Source organism: Phytophthora sojae (assembly GCF_000149755.1).
Source record: "Phytophthora sojae unplaced genomic scaffold PHYSOscaffold_15, whole genome shotgun sequence".
NCBI lineage: Eukaryota > Oomycota > Peronosporomycetes > Peronosporales > Peronosporaceae > Phytophthora > Phytophthora sojae.
The window spans coordinates 448820-467333 of NW_009258129.1; the positions used below are offsets into that span (position 1 = coordinate 448820).

The window sequence follows — 18514 nt, forward strand, 5'->3', positions numbered from 1 at the left end:
AGTCGACAACCCTCATAAATACGTACAGGATGAGCAAGCACGACCCGGCCCCCATTTCTTATATGAAACCGTCTCTGGACTCACTGAAAATTTATGTTCAACATTGGGAGGGAAGGGGATATCACCTAGCCCCCACTGACTTACCATTTGTATGATCTCATACAATCTTAGGGTCAAAAATGCTTAACGTGGACCGGTCCACGTTAAGCGTTTGCTGGTATCATGTACGGTCCACGCGTTCGCCATCAAGGGGTTAAACGCAACTCAGATGTAGACCCGGAGGAATGTAGGATAAAACGCGTCCATGGTCAAGGTGTCCTGGGCTCTGCCGGCCTGCAACCAACACTCCTGCCTGAAAGTATATCCTTGCGTGATATCAAGGTGGACTGCGTCCTGGTACACGTTCAAATCCCAGTCGCATTGACCTGGATGTGTAGGCTCCTGACGCAACTGACTTGGGTTAACTCAGATGATCCGGTGTCGAAGGAACGTCGTTGCCATTCTGGCCCTGAACTAAGGCATTGTGTACTTTTCGATACACCAGCAGAGGATGCTCCATATTCACAGCTTTGTGGAAGATGAAACCGCTAAAGATGTAAATAGCTTCACCACCAAACTTTTGACACCCGAGATCTCCCTCCATAACGAGCGTTTGCAACTTCTTGATATTCAATATTGCTACAGCACAAGCATCACTCATTAAAATGCTAGATCACTTCGACGATACAGGCGTGAAATAGACGATACCTTACCTTAATGCCCCCCCCCCCCCGAGCGGGTATTGAATGTGGGTTCTGCATAGTGTAGTGTTGGAAGCGAGCAACCGTGCGAAAAATGCGAAAAACTGCTCTGCGCATCCCGAGCAATGCTCTGAGCGCGCAGAAGTTGCAGTGTTCCCTCCACATAGTGAAACTCATGCAGTACTTGTAGCGCCAAAATTGGGCGTTATAAACACGCGCCATACCTAACACCGCTCCAGTCCTAAGTTCGAATGTAGCCATGTACCGTTCCGCGCAGCTAAACCTACGCGGAACATCGCTGAGCATCCCGCGCAAAATTATGCGCACTCTGAGCTCGCTCCCTTCCAACACTAGTTCTGCAGCTCGCGTGCTGTGCGCTCCTGCACTACTGGTATCACGAACAGCTTTGGGCGTCTTCGCCTGCTCTACCGAGGGCGGTCGTGTGCGCTTGGTCGGAGTAGACGGTTGGAGATTGCAGCGCCTCTTCCACGCGCTATCGCGTGCCGAAGGATGCGCTGCGTGCACCGTGCTCTAGGTCCTGGGGTAAGTGTTCGAGCGCTCGATGGGAGTCTCCTGCCGCTGGTATCCTGCGGACCTACCGACGGAGGTGTGCCACGCCGCGAATGCCGGGCTCTCAGGAGCTTGCTTGCACTTTTCTTTTGAGCTAGCTGTTTCTATTTTTGTGAGGAATATGCTCTGATCAACACAATTCCATATGGGTTGGCCAAATGGTACAGAGAGCCTATCCACAGCATATCCCTTCGATTGCTCGATAAGGTTGTCAGTTCATTTCTACGAAAACGCTGTTCACGATTAAGGTTTTCTCCCCAACGACCTGGTATCTGGAGATAACAGCCGTGTTTTGGCCTGTTACCTGAAGATATCAGCAGTTGGGTCATGATCTGATTACCATGCGCTCATTGTTCAATTATGGTGATGCATTTTGCCTTTTACAGCAGAGAAGGTCCTGACCGAAGGACAGCGTCGGCCAAGTAGTAGATGGCCGACTGAGTAGCCGTGTCGTCTGTGAGCAGCAACGACGGCTTGAACGCTGCAGCGTGTCGCTGGCTAGGGGCATACCGCGTAATACAAGGCAGCACCGCCCCGCATTCCTAGGCAGTGAACGACGGTTCGGCGGTAATGGATCTGGCGCGATACCTGGCTGCGCTCGCGAAGCAGCTGGACATGGCGCGCAACCTGCAGGGTGGGGTGAGTGGAGGAGGTCGAGACCCTCCAAGGCAAGAACCCGCAGCCCATGAACAAGAAGAAGTGACGTCAGCCGGCGTGGTGCCTGCTCATCTCGTTTATCGGTCTTCTGGTCGTGTTCAGCCCCATCAACCCAGCACGACTGCGAGGTGACCCTGACCACCGTTGTATTTGGGGTAATGAACGAGAAGGTCGCTGAATCTGTTCTACCCGGACGTCGACAGCAACAGCCCGTCGTTGAATCTGCTCTACCCGGACGTCGACAGCAACAGTCTGTCGTGTAAGTGTAGTAGCAGCATTAGTTTCGGATCATGCAGACTCGAAAAGGCCGGATCGCGGGCACCACAAAGCGCAAGCAGACCCCATCTAAAGCGCTTTTCCAGGTTTAGTAGTTTCTCCTTGCGCAGGTCCAAGTGGAGGAAGGCACTGATCAGATGCAGATCAAAGGTATCCAGTGCGCTGCTATTGGTTGCAATCGGCTGCAGTCGGAATGCAACGTCGCCATGAAGAAATGAGGTAAGCTGTCATTGTACCAGTTGTAGGAGCTGCACCATATGCTGATGCTTCGCTTCTACTATGTCCATTACAGCAGCGTGCTGGGTACTAATTTGCTCAACTCGCAGAGGGCGACTTAAAGTTGAGCTTCAACGGGGTGTTGAGCGGTTTGCACTGCAGTAAGAAGTAGCCTGCAGTTTTGCTGAAAACGGGCACCAAAAAGCTGATGTTGGCGTATTCTAGTTGGAAGGTACTCAAACATCACAGCTGCATGTTGGACCAGCACCACACGTAAGTACTCCAGCAGCTCAATGAACCCTCGAGCAGCCAGATTTCGTTCCCATTCTCCGTTTAATATTTTACTCTTTAAATCTACGAAGACCTGGGAAAATGTCAAGTAGAAGCTCTGAAGGCGAATAGACAACAGCTCGCTCCAAATAATACAAACGTGACTTCGTTAGCACGAATGGCTTCTTAAGCCAACGGAGCCGAGTAAACCGCCTCAACGGTGTCCATTCCCCATCTTCCGTGTCGCCTGGTCTGTTAGATGTCAACATTTGCACTTTCGAGCTGTCCAACATCTTGCCGTCGGTTGATATGAGTTTATTTTTTTTGTTGAAGGTCAGGCCGAGGTGGTTGAATACCGCTTCATAGCTGGTCTTGTGTGTGCCATAGGAGATAGACTTTGCCCGAAGCTTCCCACGCAAAACTGTATGTCGTACCAATCCTGCGACTACCTGAACGGCGGGCGCGACTCGCTTTTCGTATCGGACCGAAACCCTGCGCTTGGCTCGACTTGGTCACGGCCGGCCTCGAAGTGGGGGTCGCGGTTGGGTCAACATGTTGAGACGTTTTTCGGCATGTGGAGGCGTCGATACCGACTTTGTAGGCAAGGACAGCACCCCGAGTCACGGCAAGCGTGCGAGGTGACGCATGGAGGCCCAGAAAGACGCGTAGAAGGCGTGGCAAGAAGGTGATGTTTTGGCGTCCGTGGAGGTTGTTGAGGCTTGTGTGGTCGGTGAAGCGTGTGCGTGTGGCTGGTCGGGTGCGCCAGGATGTATGTGATGAGTGGGCGGGTTGGTTTGCGTTGATTTTGTTTGTGTGTTTCAGGAAATCAATTTTCGCAGCGGGTGTTGGAGGGTAGTATGTCGTGCTTCTCCTATAGCTCAGTTGGTAGAGCGTGCGGCTGTTAACCTCAAGGTCGCTGGTTCAAACCCAGCTGGGAGAGCTTCTTTTGCACCACGCAACACACGACTGCCCACACCCTGTTCTACCCGTTCAACGCGCTCTCCGCTGTATCACGAGCTACCACGTACTGCTCCGGCGCTCGCTATCTCCTTCCCACGGACCCTACCTGTACATTTGGAGCATACCTCGCCATGAAATTCCATCGGCCTGCCAGCCACGGTCTCCGCCGCCTCGTGCTGACCACCACGGGTCGTGCTGCTTTTGAGTCGTGTTGCTTTTGATTAGAGGCATCGGCTCGCCAATCATGTAGCCCTCAAGCCAGAATCGACGCGCTTTTTCGTATCGGACCGAAACCCTGCGCTTGGCTCGACTTGGTCACGGCCGGCCTCGAAGTGGGGGTCGCGGTTGGGTCAACATGTTGAGACGTTTTTCGGCATGTGGAGGCGTCGATACCGACTTTGTAGGCAAGGACAGCACCCCGAGTCACGGCAAGCGTGCGAGGTGACGCATGGAGGCCCAGAAAGACGCGTAGAAGGCGTGGCAAGAAGGTGATGTTTTGGCGTCCGTGGAGGTTGTTGAGGCTTGTGTGGTCGGTGAAGCGTGTGCGTGTGGCTGGTCGGGTGCGCCAGGATGTGTGTGATGAGTGTGCGGGTTGGTTTGCGTTGATTTTGTTTGTGTGTTTCAGGAAATCAATTTTCGCAGCGGGTGTTGGAGGGTAGTATGTCGTGCTTCTCCTATAGCTCAGTTGGTAGAGCGTGCGGCTGTTAACCTCAAGGTCGCTGGTTCAAACCCAGCTGGGAGAGCTTCTTTTGCACCACGCAACACACGACTGCCCACACCCTGTTCTACCCGTTCAACGCGCTCTCCGCTGTATCACGAGCTACCACGTACTGCTCCGGCGCTCGCTATCTCCTTCCCACGGACCCTACCTGTACATTTGGAGCATACCTCGCCATGAAATTCCATCGGCCTGCCAGCCACGGTCTCCGCCGCCTCGTGCTGACCACCACGGGTCGTGCTGCTTTTGAGTCGTGTTGCTTTTGATTAGAGGCATCGGCTCGCCAATCATGTAGCCCTCAAGCCAGAATCGACGCGCTTTTTCGTATCGGACCGAAACCCTGCGCTTGGCTCGACTTGGTCACGGCCGGCCTCGAAGTGGGGGTCGCGGTTGGGTCAACATGTTGAGACGTTTTTCGGCATGTGGAGGCGTCGATACCGACTTTGTAGGCAAGGACAGCACCCCGAGTCACGGCAAGCGTGCGAGGTGACGCATGGAGGCCCAGAAAGACGCGTAGAAGGCGTGGCAAGAAGGTGATGTTTTGGCGTCCGTGGAGGTTGTTGAGGCTTGTGTGGTCGGTGAAGCGTGTGCGTGTGGCTGGTCGGGTGCGCCAGGATGTGTGTGATGAGTGTGCGGGTTGGTTTGCGTTGATTTTGTTTGTGTGTTTCAGGAAATCAATTTTCGCAGCGGGTGTTGGAGGGTAGTATGTCGTGCTTCTCCTATAGCTCAGTTGGTAGAGCGTGCGGCTGTTAACCTCAAGGTCGCTGGTTCAAACCCAGCTGGGAGAGCTTCTTTTGCACCACGCAACACACGACTGCCCACACCCTGTTCTACCCGTTCAACGCGCTCTCCGCTGTATCACGAGCTACCACGTACTGCTCCGGCGCTCGCTATCTCCTTCCCACGGACCCTACCTGTACATTTGGAGCATACCTCGCCATGAAATTCCATCGGCCTGCCAGCCACGGTCTCCGCCGCCTCGTGCTGCTTTTGAGTCGTGTTGCTTTTGATTAGAGGCATCGGCTCGCCAATCATGTAGCCCTCAAGCCAGAATCGACGCGCTTTTTCGTATCGGACCGAAACCCTGCGCTTGGCTCGACTTGGTCACGGCCGGCCTCGAAGTGGGGGTCGCGGTTGGGTCAACATGTTGAGACGTTTTTCGGCATGTGGAGGCGTCGATACCGACTTTGTAGGCAAGGACAGCACCCCGAGTCACGGCAAGCGTGCGAGGTGACGCATGGAGGCCCAGAAAGACGCGTAGAAGGCGTGGCAAGAAGGTGATGTTTTGGCGTCCGTGGAGGTTGTTGAGGCTTGTGTGGTCGGTGAAGCGTGTGCGTGTGGCTGGTCGGGTGCGCCAGGATGTGTGTGATGAGTGTGCGGGTTGGTTTGCGTTGATTTTGTTTGTGTGTTTCAGGAAATCAATTTTCGCAGCGGGTGTTGGAGGGTAGTATGTCGTGCTTCTCCTATAGCTCAGTTGGTAGAGCGTGCGGCTGTTAACCTCAAGGTCGCTGGTTCAAACCCAGCTGGGAGAGCTTCTTTTGCACCACGCAACACACGACTGCCCACACCCTGTTCTACCCGTTCAACGCGCTCTCCGCTGTATCACGAGCTACCACGTACTGCTCCGGCGCTCGCTATCTCCTTCCCACGGACCCTACCTGTACATTTGGAGCATACCTCGCCATGAAATTCCATCGGCCTGCCAGCCACGGTCTCCGCCGCCTCGTGCTGACCACCACGGGTCGTGCTGCTTTTGAGTCGTGTTGCTTTTGATTAGAGGCATCGGCTCGCCAATCATGTAGCCCTCAAGCCAGAATCGACGCGCTTTTTCGTATCGGACCGAAACCCTGCGCTTGGCTCGACTTGGTCACGGCCGGCCTCGAAGTGGGGGTCGCGGTTGGGTCAACATGTTGAGACGTTTTTCGGCATGTGGAGGCGTCGATACCGACTTTGTAGGCAAGGACAGCACCCCGAGTCACGGCAAGCGTGCGAGGTGACGCATGGAGGCCCAGAAAGACGCGTAGAAGGCGTGGCAAGAAGGTGATGTTTTGGCGTCCGTGGAGGTTGTTGAGGCTTGTGTGGTCGGTGAAGCGTGTGCGTGTGGCTGGTCGGGTGCGCCAGGATGTGTGTGATGAGTGTGCGGGTTGGTTTGCGTTGATTTTGTTTGTGTGTTTCAGGAAATCAATTTTCGCAGCGGGTGTTGGAGGGTAGTATGTCGTGCTTCTCCTATAGCTCAGTTGGTAGAGCGTGCGGCTGTTAACCTCAAGGTCGCTGGTTCAAACCCAGCTGGGAGAGCTTCTTTTGCACCACGCAACACACGACTGCCCACACCCTGTTCTACCCGTTCAACGCGCTCTCCGCTGTATCACGAGCTACCACGTACTGCTCCGGCGCTCGCTATCTCCTTCCCACGGACCCTGCAGCGGGGCTGCCGTAGCTTTGCGTCAGAGGAAGCTTAACAGACTCACAGAGTCTCAGCTTAAGATAGTCCGTTCTAATACCAGAACGTACGAGTCCGTATACCTTACGGACTCCAAGAGTCAACCCTTAGCTCTTAACTTTGTGAAATTCAAACTGAATGTATTTCCCTTTATCGCGGCCAAGCCGCCTACGGTGTAAATGTATCCGGTTCACTATCTAGCATATTGAACCCTAGTCATATGCATAATCAGTGGCTCTGAAGCCGTGTACTGATTCTCCTACTGATTTAGGTTAGACAGTGTATACCCACTTCGTAACCCTTCGGGTAACTCCCGTGTAACCCCGTTACACCCTCCCCCACCAAACCGTGGACACGGGTGTTCACGCTTAACGGTCAACCTCCGGCTCTTGTTCCGTCAAGCCTCCTTCTCGAACGAGTCAATCCACATCGCGTGGACTTCTCTGAGAACTTCTCGGGCAACGCGCCCTCACATGACTTCAAGTCATAAAGCCTTTTGGTCTTTCGACCGCAGACAGCCTCTCGCGAGATCCGCCTCGGAGCCTCGCTCCTCTCGTGCTGCTGCACTGCGTGCCTCCGCACCTCCGCGAACGCCAGCGCCCGCGCGCACACCCTCGACGCCTTCCAGGCTCGGCGTCCGAGTACTTGCAACGCCTGAAGCGCAGCTCGCAGCGCACAAGCCCCAGCTCTCCTCGAACACCAACCCGCCAGATCATGGATCCTAGGGAACTCTTTGGTGAAGAGGGTGAGGTAGACGAGTCCATGGAGGGTTCTCCGAACCGAGGAGATGCGTCTCCACTCACGCGACGCTTCGCCCACACCATCGACACGCCGTGAAGAAGGCTCGCCGGCCCCAGTTGGCTCTCCGAGCCGTCGCGATCAAGAGCGCCCCGCGCACACGTCCCCTGTGCGCTCCCCGAGCCGTCTCGCCACTGAGCGCACTGCGCCATCGAGGGAGGAGACGCGGCCACCGCTGCGAACTCCGTTCCCTGAACGCTCTTCCGGCCTCTACGAGCTGCGTGCGCTCACTGAGCCACGGTATTCGCCACCTCGTGGTGAGGGCGTGCCCCTGGGCCCCGTCATCTCCAACCCTTTTGGACGAAGCTCAAGTCGACCTTGGACATGCCCCACTCGCTCTTCTCGACACTGATGGACAAGTGCCACTGCTCGCAGACACCCAGCAAGCGTTCGACCTTCTCGCACAGGTCGTCCCACGACGTGCCCCCGATGAGGATGTCGTCGATGTACGACCTCCGTCCCAGAACGGAGTGAATACCTGGCTTCACCGGTTCGCCGTCTTCAAAAACGTCCCGAGTACTGCCATCCGGGGACAGCTTCATGAACCCGTAGAGCGCGTTGTCGATCAAGCGTTGGTAAATCTGTGGCGCGTTGCACAGGCCGAACGGCATACGCAGCCATTCGTACAGTCCCATCGGCGTGATGAAGGCTGAGGTGAGCCGGGCCCGGTCTGTCATGGGGACGACCCAGAAGCCGCTCGCCATGTCAAAGGAGCAGTACCACAGATACTTGTCCAAGTCTTCGAGCAAGTCGCTGACGAGCGGCATGGGGTAAATCATCAACTGTGTCAGCCCGTTGATGAGCCTGTAGTCAATGCAAAGCCGGATATCGACGCCGTTCTTCTTTATGATCACGACAATGGGCGACGCCCACGGCGACTTCGACTTCTTTTGGATCATCCTCGCGCTCAGCAGCCCTTTGATCAAGTCGGCGACCTTCTCTCGAAACTGCGGCGGGATTTTCCGGACGCGTTGCGCGACGGGTTTTGCGTCGCCCGCGTCGATGTCGCAGACAACACCCAGGGCGGCCGGCGACAAGGCGTTGCCTTTGCCGATCAACCACTTCCGTCGCTTCCAGATGATTTGGCGTAGCCGCGTTTCTTGTCTCGCGGCTTCCTCGGGCGGGTGTCCAGTTGGCATACCGACCTTCAAGTCCTCGATCTTCACCTCGGCGGTCAGCGAGAGGTCTGGCAGCACTGCCATCTCAGACTCGAGATCCTCTACGAAGAGGTCGGACCCCTCGTGGATGAGGACCGCGTCGTCTTCCTCCTGCTCATCAGGTTTCGCCTCGTCGAAATTCGGCTCGGCGGGGTTTGGTCCGTCGAGTTTTGGCTCGGCGAGTTCCGACTCCGGCGATTCTTCCATCGCAGCGCTTCCAGCCACAGTCGGAGGCATATCGGGTTCGCTTTCCACCGCCTCCTCGTCCGTATCCGGCTTGTGGTCGTCGGGTGGCAAGTCTACCCCCCTTCCCTTCGGCGCTTCCGCGACAGCCGCCAACACTGGGGTCACGGCGCGTCACGTCACGACTTGTCTCGGCTCCGGGCGCAAGATGGCTTTAGGCGTCGGGTATGAGGGGCGATCCGTCATCGGTCCGTCGAGCTCGGCTGGGATCCAGTTCTCCTCCTCGTCGCGCCGTGCGCCAGATTCTGCCACTGCTGGTACCGGGTGGTGCCCAGTCGGACGAATCCACGGTTCCGAGGCTGGCAGTCAGACGGCGTCCACCACCCAAGCGTTTCATGCGCGTCGAGGGTTATCGCTGCGTCTCCGATGTTCGTGACACGCAGGTACGTTTTCTTTCCGACTCTCCCCTTGACAAAGGTAGTCACCCACGACTCTGCCCGTGTCACCCACAGGAACGGCGCGTTTCGATCCGGCCTCAGCAAGACTTCATGCGTGTCTCCTGGTTCGAGCCTCACAGGCGTCTTGACGTTGACCGGGTGCATCCGTGTGCCGTATAGCGGTCTTCGTCCGATCATCTGGATATGCACCTCGTCGGGGAGGCACGCCGTGCCATCCGCAGTGTCGATGCGCACTCCAGCGGGCACCATGAAGTTCATTCCCAGGATTGCGTGTTGGCCGACCAAGTCGCCGACCCACAGGTGCATGTAGTACACCAAGTTCCCAGCCAAGGTAATCTTGACTCTGGTTCTCCCCACCGTGTAATATGTCTCATCACGAATTCCCACACACTCTTGCGTGATCTCCGTGTCAATCAGGCAGCCTACCTCACGAGCAAAGGTGGTGTCCAGGATGGACACCTCGGCACCTGTGTCGAGCAATAACACAGCACGGCGGTTGTTCAGCTTTCCATGAATCTTGGCCTGCTTGTACCACTTGTGCGGCGCGTAATGTGTCCAGTATCCGCGTCGCTCTCCTGGTTGCAAGTCGATCTCGTCCAGGGGTGGTTCACGTGCAAACTCGTCGTCCGTCGTACGTCGGACCGCCGAGATTCGCGGCGCGCGTCTTGCGTGGTACGTTCCGGGTTGGATTCACATGTATTATCATTCAGGGAAGTCGGGCTCTCACTAACCACCTCTCGCGACTTCTTAGTCACATATGCATAGACGGAAACAGGTCGCTCGTCTCGTACTGGTTTCCAAGCCAGCGAGCGTCCTAGTTTAACATCTTCTCAGCGGCCGGCGGCAGCATTCCCGCGTGTTTATTCGGGTCAAACCACTGGCGCAATTGGTTGAAGAACGCCTCCATCGGGCATTCTCCGGCTTCGTGCACGTCACCGCAGGCCTTGCACACCCTCAAGCATCGCTCCGTCGGGTGCTGGCCACCACACTTCTGACACGTCAACAACTTCCAGCAGTCTCCTTATACATGGCGACGTGAACCACAGTGGCGGCACCGCAGGCGGTCGCGTCCCGAGTCGTCGGGATCGAAGTTGCGACGCGCCGGCTCTCCCGGCGGGGCCTGTCCCGCGACGAACAACTTGGCGCGCGCCGGCTGAGTCGGCAGGGTCGGCGCCTTTTGGCGGAACTTGTTCGAGCCGAAGAGAGTCTTTTTCTGGTACGTTGTCAGGCACGCAGTTTCTTCTCCAGCGCCTCGGAGTCGGCGACCTCCATCAGCGTGAGACGTGAGGTGAGTTCGGCCTCCTGCGTGTTCAGCGTCCGGATGAAATGCTTGACGTTTTCGCGCTTCTCTTCAGTCGTGCCCTCGGCGTATGGGATGTTGGCCCTCAAGCCCGCGACGTTGAGCCGGTACAAGTAATCCAGAGGGGTCTCGTCGGGGCGCTGAGCCGCGTGGTAGTAGCGACTGGCCATTGACACGCCCTTGCCGCAGTACTGCACCCGGAATTGCTCCATCAGCTCGGTCCATGATTTCTTGACCTTCCTGGGCAACTGGAGATACCATTGGCGCGCAGGGCCGCTCATTAGATCGCTGAACTGCCCGCACACTTTTTCGCCCGTCATCCCGTCGCACCGCGCGGCGGACTTCCGATGGTTGAGCCACAGTCTGGCTTTCTCTTCGCTGGCGTCCCGTCCCGAGAACTCTTTCAGCTCGGAAGATGCTGAGAGGCGTACGCGGGCGAGGGCTACGCCGCCGGCTGTCGCCGTCGAGACGGTGGCCGCGGTTCTTGGCACTCCGATGTCCAAGTCGAACAGGTCATCGGGGGCCTCGTCCGCGTCGCGTCGAGTTATGGACCTCGTCGAAGAACGCGAACTGACCGACTCCATGGCGACATCCGCTGCCTCCTGGGGGCGAGCCACCGTGGGTGTGGGATTCGCGGGCGGCTTCGGCCCCATCGGAATTGCGGCCGTGTCGGCGCGCGGGGTGTTCATCACTGTCGTCTGCATCAGCTTGATGATAGATTCTCTCAAGGCCTTGGGAAGCACCTCCTCGGCGGGTTTCGTCACCTCTGTGCGTGTGGGCGCCGCGGATAGCTGCATGGCGCGCGGCGGCCGGTTCATGGGCATGCGCTTGGGCGACTCGAAACTGCTGTCGGAGTCCACGCTCGATTGGTATCGAGGTGGAGGCGAGGGCGTGGGCGTCGAAGTCTGGGCTGGGCCCGCCGAGGGACTCGGCGCGTCTTGGCCCGTCGCGGAACTCGTCGCGTCTTGTTTGACGGATCCGGCGAGAATCGTCAAGGGCTGCTGCACGACGCGAATCGCACGTAACCAAGATTTGAGGTCCCAATCACACAGCCTCTCCATCTCGAAAGCCCCCAGCACGAACCCCGAGTCACGCAGCATCTGGAAGAGAGTCGGCGCGGCGTGGGCGACGCTGGTGAGACTATCGAAGTCCGGCACCACGAAGGGGCCTGTGAAGTTGCTCATCAGCATGGGCTTGAGGAAGACCAAGATTGGGTCTTGTTCTAGCAGACGGAAGAGCTCCGTGCGCACCGTACCTCCTCGACGGTGTACTGACGTCCCGTGTCCTTGCCTTGCGGCTTGGACAGCGACTCCTCCGCCGAGTCCGGCGCGCGCAGCTTCTTCTTCCTCCTCTTGGGCCACTTGCGCTTCATGGCTGCCTTGGCGGTGGGTTGTTGTTGGTCGTCGGCCTTTGCAGGCTTCCGACTGGTAGGACCGCGACTAGCGTCGCGGCCCTTCGCGGCTCCCTCGTCGGGAGCCGCATCGGGAACGGCAAACTGTTCTTCGTAGCCCTCCTGGTCGTCGCTGGCCCCGTGGCCTGTCGTGAAGGTTCCTTCAGAGCTCCACGACGCGACAGGTCTCTCACTGTGCTCTGTTGCAGTCGGCGACCTTCCAGCCGACTGCGCACCTGCCTCCGATGCCTCTTGGATCGTTAGCCCGTCATTCAAAGTAGTACTCCCGGGTCGCGGCACCATTGTGGAGTAGCGGCCTCGCAGAAATCTCGCGAATGCGATCTCGCACAAACTCGGCGCGTCCGGATAGCGGTCGCGCCGATCAAATTATTCCCGGTTGTTGGAGTAGCGTATCTTCAAAATACAGGCCCAAGTCTTCGCAGGCTTCAGAGTTGGGGGGTTCTTGTGTTGACGCTTGTCCCTTGTCGTAGGGCGTTGAGCCTTGGGCGTGCGGCGTTATCAGGCCGGCGTTTCCTGGGGCTTGTGTGGCGTTATCGGGCCTACACGGGTTATTAGGCGAGCGCGGTCCTTCGCCCAGGCAGCGCGTTATCGGGCGCCCACCTAAACGGTATACGTTTAACGTGCCTTTGTTCCAGCACGGGGTTGAGGGGGTGAGCACCCGAACCAGCAGGCGACGGGGAGCCGCGATATCGAGGCGGCTCTGCTTGCCGACGCTTGGTGGTTCCCCTGGAACCGAGGAGATCCGGAGGTCTTTGTGGTTCAGAGAAATTTCGGGACTGGGTCCTAACCCTATCCTATGCCCTAGCTACTGGCTACTCCGTACTACTGCTTGCTAAGCCTATCGTTCTGTGCCTATCCCTACTTCTGTCGTGCTTGCACTGCCGTCCTTCAAGCTGATTTGCGTGGCGCAATCAAGATCTTACCTCGGCGCGTTTTGGTCGGCGGGGGTTAGGGTCGGCGCGTTTTGCTCGGCGCGTCTTGCTCGGCGCGTTTTGCTCGGCGGGGTTTAGGGTCGGCGCGTTTTGCAGAACCGGATGCGCTGGTCGACCCGTCGGATGATTACGCGTCGCACTGGATTCTGGCACCGTGTCTCACGGCCCATCACCCACGCCGACTTTCCCGTCGAGCTCGGCCCTGCGTCGCGCCCATCAATCCGCGTCGCGTTCCATCAGCCGCGTCGAACCATCACTCGCGTCCCGACGCCTTCTTCCTCCGGCGCCCGGCGCGCCCACTTCTTCCGCGGGGTACTACACCACAAACTTCGTCTACAGAGTTTCTCCCTTCAATTGTCCACGCGATTCACCAAGTACTACAAAGGCTTGTTTTTGGGATTCCTGGACCTGGCGTTGGTAAACGCGTACCTGAGTCACAAAGAGGCAGCCAAGACCATGGGAGCAGTCCCCATGAAACGCTCGGAGTGGTTTGCAGTCATCCAGAACCAGCTCCTGCAACTGAAGCCCGAGGACTTTGCTGGGGTCGAAGCTACGCCACCTCCGTCCCGCCTGAATCGTAGGCGTACACCTGTCCGCCTAGCGCACGCACTACAGCACTCCGAAGACTGGGTCACCGTCAGCGACGTCCGGAAGCGCCGCCAAAGGTCGTGCAAGGTATGTGCGCTCTTGCGCACAGAGAAGAAGAAGTCCTTTGCGACGACTTACTTTTGCGAGCGCTGTTCCGTCGACGACGCTAAGTGCTGGTTGTGTAACAAGATCCGTCGCGAGTACAACGGCGTTGCCAAGCCGTGTTTTGAGATCTGGCACGACGACTTCGGCGCCGGGAAGAACATTCCGTCCAACCTGGGGAAGCGCGTCGTGCTGCGTCGGCCCGGCAAGAACGCAGGAAAGCGCAAGAAGGCACGACGCGAACTGCAGCTTCCCCGCGAGGAAGTAAGCGATGGCGGTGAGGCTGACAATGATGAGTGAGCGTGCATATTGCGTTTCAGTTAGTGGGTATCACTTACGACATCGGCGTGGAAACCTGCTCACAATTTATACACCTATCCCGACGTGAAACACATGGCCCATACAAATATTTATTGATTCTGTAAGTCGTAACTTACGACATGTGCTTACGCGACTGAGGCGAGTACCGTTCGGAGACAAGGTGTTAAGTGGGTTCCATAGTTTTGCGCGAGTCTGACAGATGAATTGGTTGTGGAACCACACTCTGAGGGATTCAAAGCTGTCGCACTTCAATTTATACCACCACTCCTGACAAACTGTGACGGGGCACACAGTACTTCTTAACAGAGGAAGCAGTAGTATACAAAATCCAAGTGAACAGCCGTTCACGTGTTCCTGGTCTGAAGGGGACGACTTGACTTGAAAAGCGGTAGATCTAAGACTGAATGTATTTATAGGTTGGTACAGATTTGGCCTGCATACAAATCTTAAGTTCCCTATACTTTGTGTCATACAAAATGTATCTATTGGCTCTGAGGCCACTTGAGTCACTATCCAGGGGAGTGACCGATGTAGCCATCCCTGAATAGTGACAGTGTCACTATTCCATGTAACCCCGTCACACAAACTTTACCCTCAGGCACTGTTCGAACGCAGTCAGGCTCATTCGGTCATCCATCCCCATCGTGCACCTCGAAAATGCCGCCGCTCGCTCACTCGTAGTGCACTCGACTTCCTGCGTTCTCGTGGTCTTCAAACGCCAAAGCGCGAAAACGGCACTGTATAAAATAGTATTAGAATTGACCTAGAGGATATCAGTTGATCACGGTGTCAGAAGTGAGCGAAATCTGTATCAATTTAGAAGTAACGGGTTCGGGCTGGCAATTCTCAATTTGGTCTAGACATGGTGTAATGCGGAAGTTTCCGAAGTCGATTGATTGAATCGATCCAGCCAAACCACCGAGATTTTGATTTGAATTGAGTTTACTACTAGCCGAGCGCCGCCGCTACGCGGCGGTGAATTTTTTGTTAGTTGGCGCTTCGCTCGCAATGCTCGCTGCGCTATTGGAGCAGACTGCCTAAGCTTCGCTACGGCAGTGGCGGACCCGTTCCGCTCGCCTCGTCGGCTCGCTGCACTACTCTCAATGTTAGATTAGTACTACAGAGGCCGGGGCGGGTCCTGCTATATCGTGGGGTCGCCTTCGCTGCGCTCGGCAGCTACTCGTACTTAGTGGGAATCGTACTTAGTGGGAATCGTACTTAGTGAATAAGCGTGACGATTTTGTGACGGACAGCGCGTCTTTCTGAGTGATTCTTAGGATGGACGCAATAAAGTACGAAATAAGAAGTCGCTGAGTCGATTCCAAAAGGCATGAAATTTGTATTCAGCGATTTCAACCTATGGTAAACCGACCCGAATCGGCAATACAGTATTGGCCAGAATTCACAATACGTATTCACGTAGTGTCATCGAATCGTGTATCAGTGACCACGGTCTCTGTTGGCGGTACATGTACTACAGTACTTACTAGCCGTGACACCTCGCCCTGCTCGCAATGGATTGGCAAGTCACGCGTGAAGGAAGCATATGCGCCCGCTGCAGGCGTTAATTTCTGCGTGATGTACTAACCGATAACCGAGCGCCTCAAGATTTGCGAGGAAGCCATAGCTGATGAGTGTGTCCTTTGCCTACTATTAAAGAACAGGAAGCTGATCCCTTCGTCCGCGATGCTCCCTGAGGACCTCACAGCTGCTGCCGCTGCCGATCTCTCCAGTCGCCACGGAGCTGTTCACTTTTCAATTCTCGCGGAGTCGCCATGGCGCAGTCTTACCAGACCGACCGCGTCTCTGTCGAGAGCCTTTCGAAGCCCAGAGCCCACGACGCCATCTCTCATCCAAGTTATGCCGAGCTCAAGTCTCCGGTCGATCCGGTCCAGCTGGAGGATGGCAGTCTTCGCCCAGCGAACGGCTCCGTGTCCGCCTACAGCTGGGAGAATCTCGGTATGCTCACGCATATCGCTGCTGTCGGCATCGTCTACGGAACCGTCAGCGGAGTCCTGTACTCGGTGTTAAATAATTACTTACATTTGAGCACGACTCTAGTGGCGACGGCGACTGCATTGGTGACCTTCCCACGCGCACTTCGTCTGTTCACGGGCATGCTGACCGACACAGTCCCAATCTTCGGCTACCGTCGGCGGCCGTACATGATCATCGGCTGGTCATTGTCGTTCATCTCGTGCCTGCTCATGGCCGCGCTGCCACTGGGGGAGCCGTATTATACCGATCCATCGCTGTCCGACATCGCCACGGTTGACATGACACCGGAGCAGCTCGCGACGCTCAACACGGACGCTCCAAACCGCGGCATCAAGCTCATCATTTTGATGATGATCGCGAACTTCGGCACGGTGATGGCGTACAGCGGCTTCAACGGAGCCCTGATGGACGTCTCGCAACGTGAGCCGGAAGCTACGCGTGGCAGTGTGATTGCAGATGTCAACATCGTCCACTACGTGTTCACGATCTTCTCTTCCTTCATGACTGGCATCGGTCTCAACAGTGAAGACTACGGCGGCACCTTCTCGTGGACCATGGGCTTCAACGCCATCATGTGGGTCTGTGCTGCAGCCTCGCTTCTGACCGTCCCGTTCTCTTGGTACTGCATCCAAGAAGTGAAGGGCGAGCGCGCGCAAATGTCGGGGTTCAAGTTCCTCTACAACATATTCCAGGAGCGCGTGATCTACCGCTACGCCGCCTACCGGTTCTTCTATAACGTTTTCTCGCAGATCACAGTGACGGCGTCCAGTGTCATCCAGAGCGACTGGGCCAAGGTCGAGCCGCTCAACTCGGGCATCGCCAGTATGCTCACGGCGATCTTAACCATGGGAGGCGTGTACGTGATCAAGAAGCAAGGTCTCCACTGGAACTGGCGCTACATCATCATGGTCTGCCAGATCAGCGTCGTGTTTATCGACGCCTTTCCGACGCTGGGACGTCTACCGCAGTCAGTGGTTCTGGCTTGGAGTGCCTCTGGTGGCTGAGGTCCCTGCCGCAGCGGGCGACTACGTGACGCAACTTTTCATGATTGAGATGGAGAACCAACAGGGATTCGAGGCTACGCTTCTCGGCCTCGGAGTCACGACGCAATCCGTCGGAACCCCCTTCGCGACGGTGATCACCAAGTCAATCGACGGGTACTTCGACATCGGCCGCACGTTCATCGAGCAAGACAACCACTACGTGCGATCTCAGGTCACGTACACGTACATCATCGCGTACGTGTTCAATCTGGCGTCGGTGGTGTTTGTATTCTTGCTGCCCAAGCAGAAGGAGGAGGTGCACAGGATGCAGCGCGAGGACCGCAAGAGCAAGTTCTGGGGCGTCGTGACGATCTGCTACCTCCTGTTCTCGCTGGCCTGGACGCTCATGACCAACATCTTGAGCCTCTTTGAGTCTACGAGCTGCCTGCGCATTGCCGGGGGTAGCGGATGCTAGCTCGGATACGAGTACCAGCAACACAACAGGTTTGAGGACCACCTACGTGTATCCATATTTTTTCGTTGCCCAGAGTTTGTAAAAAGCGTCGAATGGTGACTCAACAGAGCTAGCTCACTTCGACAACAAATGCTATCTCAGACACTGCGACTTAGATGCACTGAATTACCGGCGTGCTATCTGCTGCACCAGAAATGGCAACCAAAAACTCGTGTACTGTAGTCTTCTCCTTGATGAGATAAACATCGCGCACAGCCAACCTTAAAGTTGGCGGACGCAGACCTCAGTTCAATTTGTGCACGATGAAATTCGCAATACATGACCACCACAATTGACTGCACTTGATTGGGCGCTCGATCAACTTGCAGCATGACGAAAGCCAACTCGGTTACTGCACGTGCTTGGCCCAAAGGGATCACCTTGGATGGTGAGAGTGCTGACACACTGAACGCCCGCCTCAATTATTGCCAAGGCGCACCGCTCAGTTCGTTCACAGCGCTGTCGAGCAGATCTTTCCAGTCGCCATGACAGTACTTCTCAATTTCCTCCCGAGCCGCCATGGCGCAGTCTCACCTTCACCTGACAGACCGCGTCTCCATCGAAAGTCTTCCCCGGCTCAAACTCGACGATACGCTGTCGCACCCGACGAGCTACGCAGAGGTCAAGTCTCCGGTCGATCCGGTCCAGCTGGAGGATGGCAGTCTTCGCCCAGCGAACGGCTCCGTGTCCGCCTACAGCTGGGAGAACCTCGGTATGCTCACGCATATCGCTGCTGTCGGCATCGTCTACGGAACCGTCAGCGGAGTCCTGTACTCGGTGTTAAATAATTACTTACATTTGAGCACGACTCTAGTGGCGACGGCGACTGCATTGGTGACCATCCCACGCGCACTTCGTCTGTTCACGGGCATGCTGACCGACACAGTCCCAATCTTCGGCTACCGTCGGCGGCCGTACATGA

The 18514-nt window shown here is 56.5% G+C and overlaps 5 protein-coding genes and 5 non-coding genes across 10 annotated transcripts; 9 read left to right on the top strand and 1 right to left on the bottom strand.

The window, feature by feature from the left end:
- Window positions 1–1880: 1880 nt before the first annotated feature.
- On the top strand, window positions 1881–7684 carry PHYSODRAFT_342019 (hypothetical protein; the record flags this gene model as incomplete). The annotated part of the gene is made up of 3 exons (XM_009540385.1): window positions 1881–2050; window positions 2135–2226; window positions 7362–7684. The coding sequence occupies 3 exons, from the start codon at window positions 1881–1883 to the stop codon at window positions 7682–7684; spliced, it is 585 nt and encodes a 194-aa protein (XP_009538680.1).
- PHYSODRAFT_t1551 lies at window positions 3597–3669 on the top strand. Its single transcript has one exon. It is a non-coding gene; the product is annotated as a tRNA-Asn (tRNA).
- Window positions 4360–4432, top strand: PHYSODRAFT_t1552. The gene has a single exon. It is a non-coding gene; the product is annotated as a tRNA-Asn (tRNA).
- Window positions 5123–5195, top strand: PHYSODRAFT_t1553. Its single transcript has one exon. It is a non-coding gene; the product is annotated as a tRNA-Asn (tRNA).
- PHYSODRAFT_t1554 lies at window positions 5867–5939 on the top strand. The gene has a single exon. It is a non-coding gene; the product is annotated as a tRNA-Asn (tRNA).
- On the top strand, window positions 6630–6702 carry PHYSODRAFT_t1555. The gene has a single exon. It is a non-coding gene; the product is annotated as a tRNA-Asn (tRNA).
- A 2983-nt stretch (window positions 7685–10667) lies between the features above and the next one.
- PHYSODRAFT_253603 (hypothetical protein) lies at window positions 10668–12436 on the bottom strand (the record flags this gene model as incomplete). Its single annotated transcript, XM_009540386.1, has 2 exons — window positions 10668–11936; window positions 11999–12436. 2 exons carry the CDS (start codon window positions 12434–12436, stop codon window positions 10668–10670), a joined length of 1707 nt encoding a protein of 568 aa, XP_009538681.1.
- Window positions 12437–13545: 1109 nt separating this feature from the next.
- PHYSODRAFT_416788 (hypothetical protein) lies at window positions 13546–13908 on the top strand (the record flags this gene model as incomplete). Its single annotated transcript, XM_009540387.1, has 1 exon — window positions 13546–13908. A coding segment is annotated over one exon (363 nt), but the record flags the coding sequence as incomplete, so codon positions are not given.
- A 1964-nt stretch (window positions 13909–15872) lies between these two features.
- Window positions 15873–17553, top strand: PHYSODRAFT_342022 (hypothetical protein; the record flags this gene model as incomplete). Its single annotated transcript, XM_009540388.1, has 2 exons — window positions 15873–17082; window positions 17114–17553. 2 exons carry the CDS (start codon window positions 15873–15875, stop codon window positions 17551–17553), a joined length of 1650 nt encoding a protein of 549 aa, XP_009538683.1.
- A 558-nt stretch (window positions 17554–18111) lies between these two features.
- PHYSODRAFT_342023 (hypothetical protein) lies at window positions 18112–18496 on the top strand (the record flags this gene model as incomplete). Its single annotated transcript, XM_009540389.1, has 1 exon — window positions 18112–18496. A coding segment is annotated over one exon (385 nt), but the record flags the coding sequence as incomplete, so codon positions are not given.
- Between the last annotated feature and the right edge of the window lie 18 nt (window positions 18497–18514).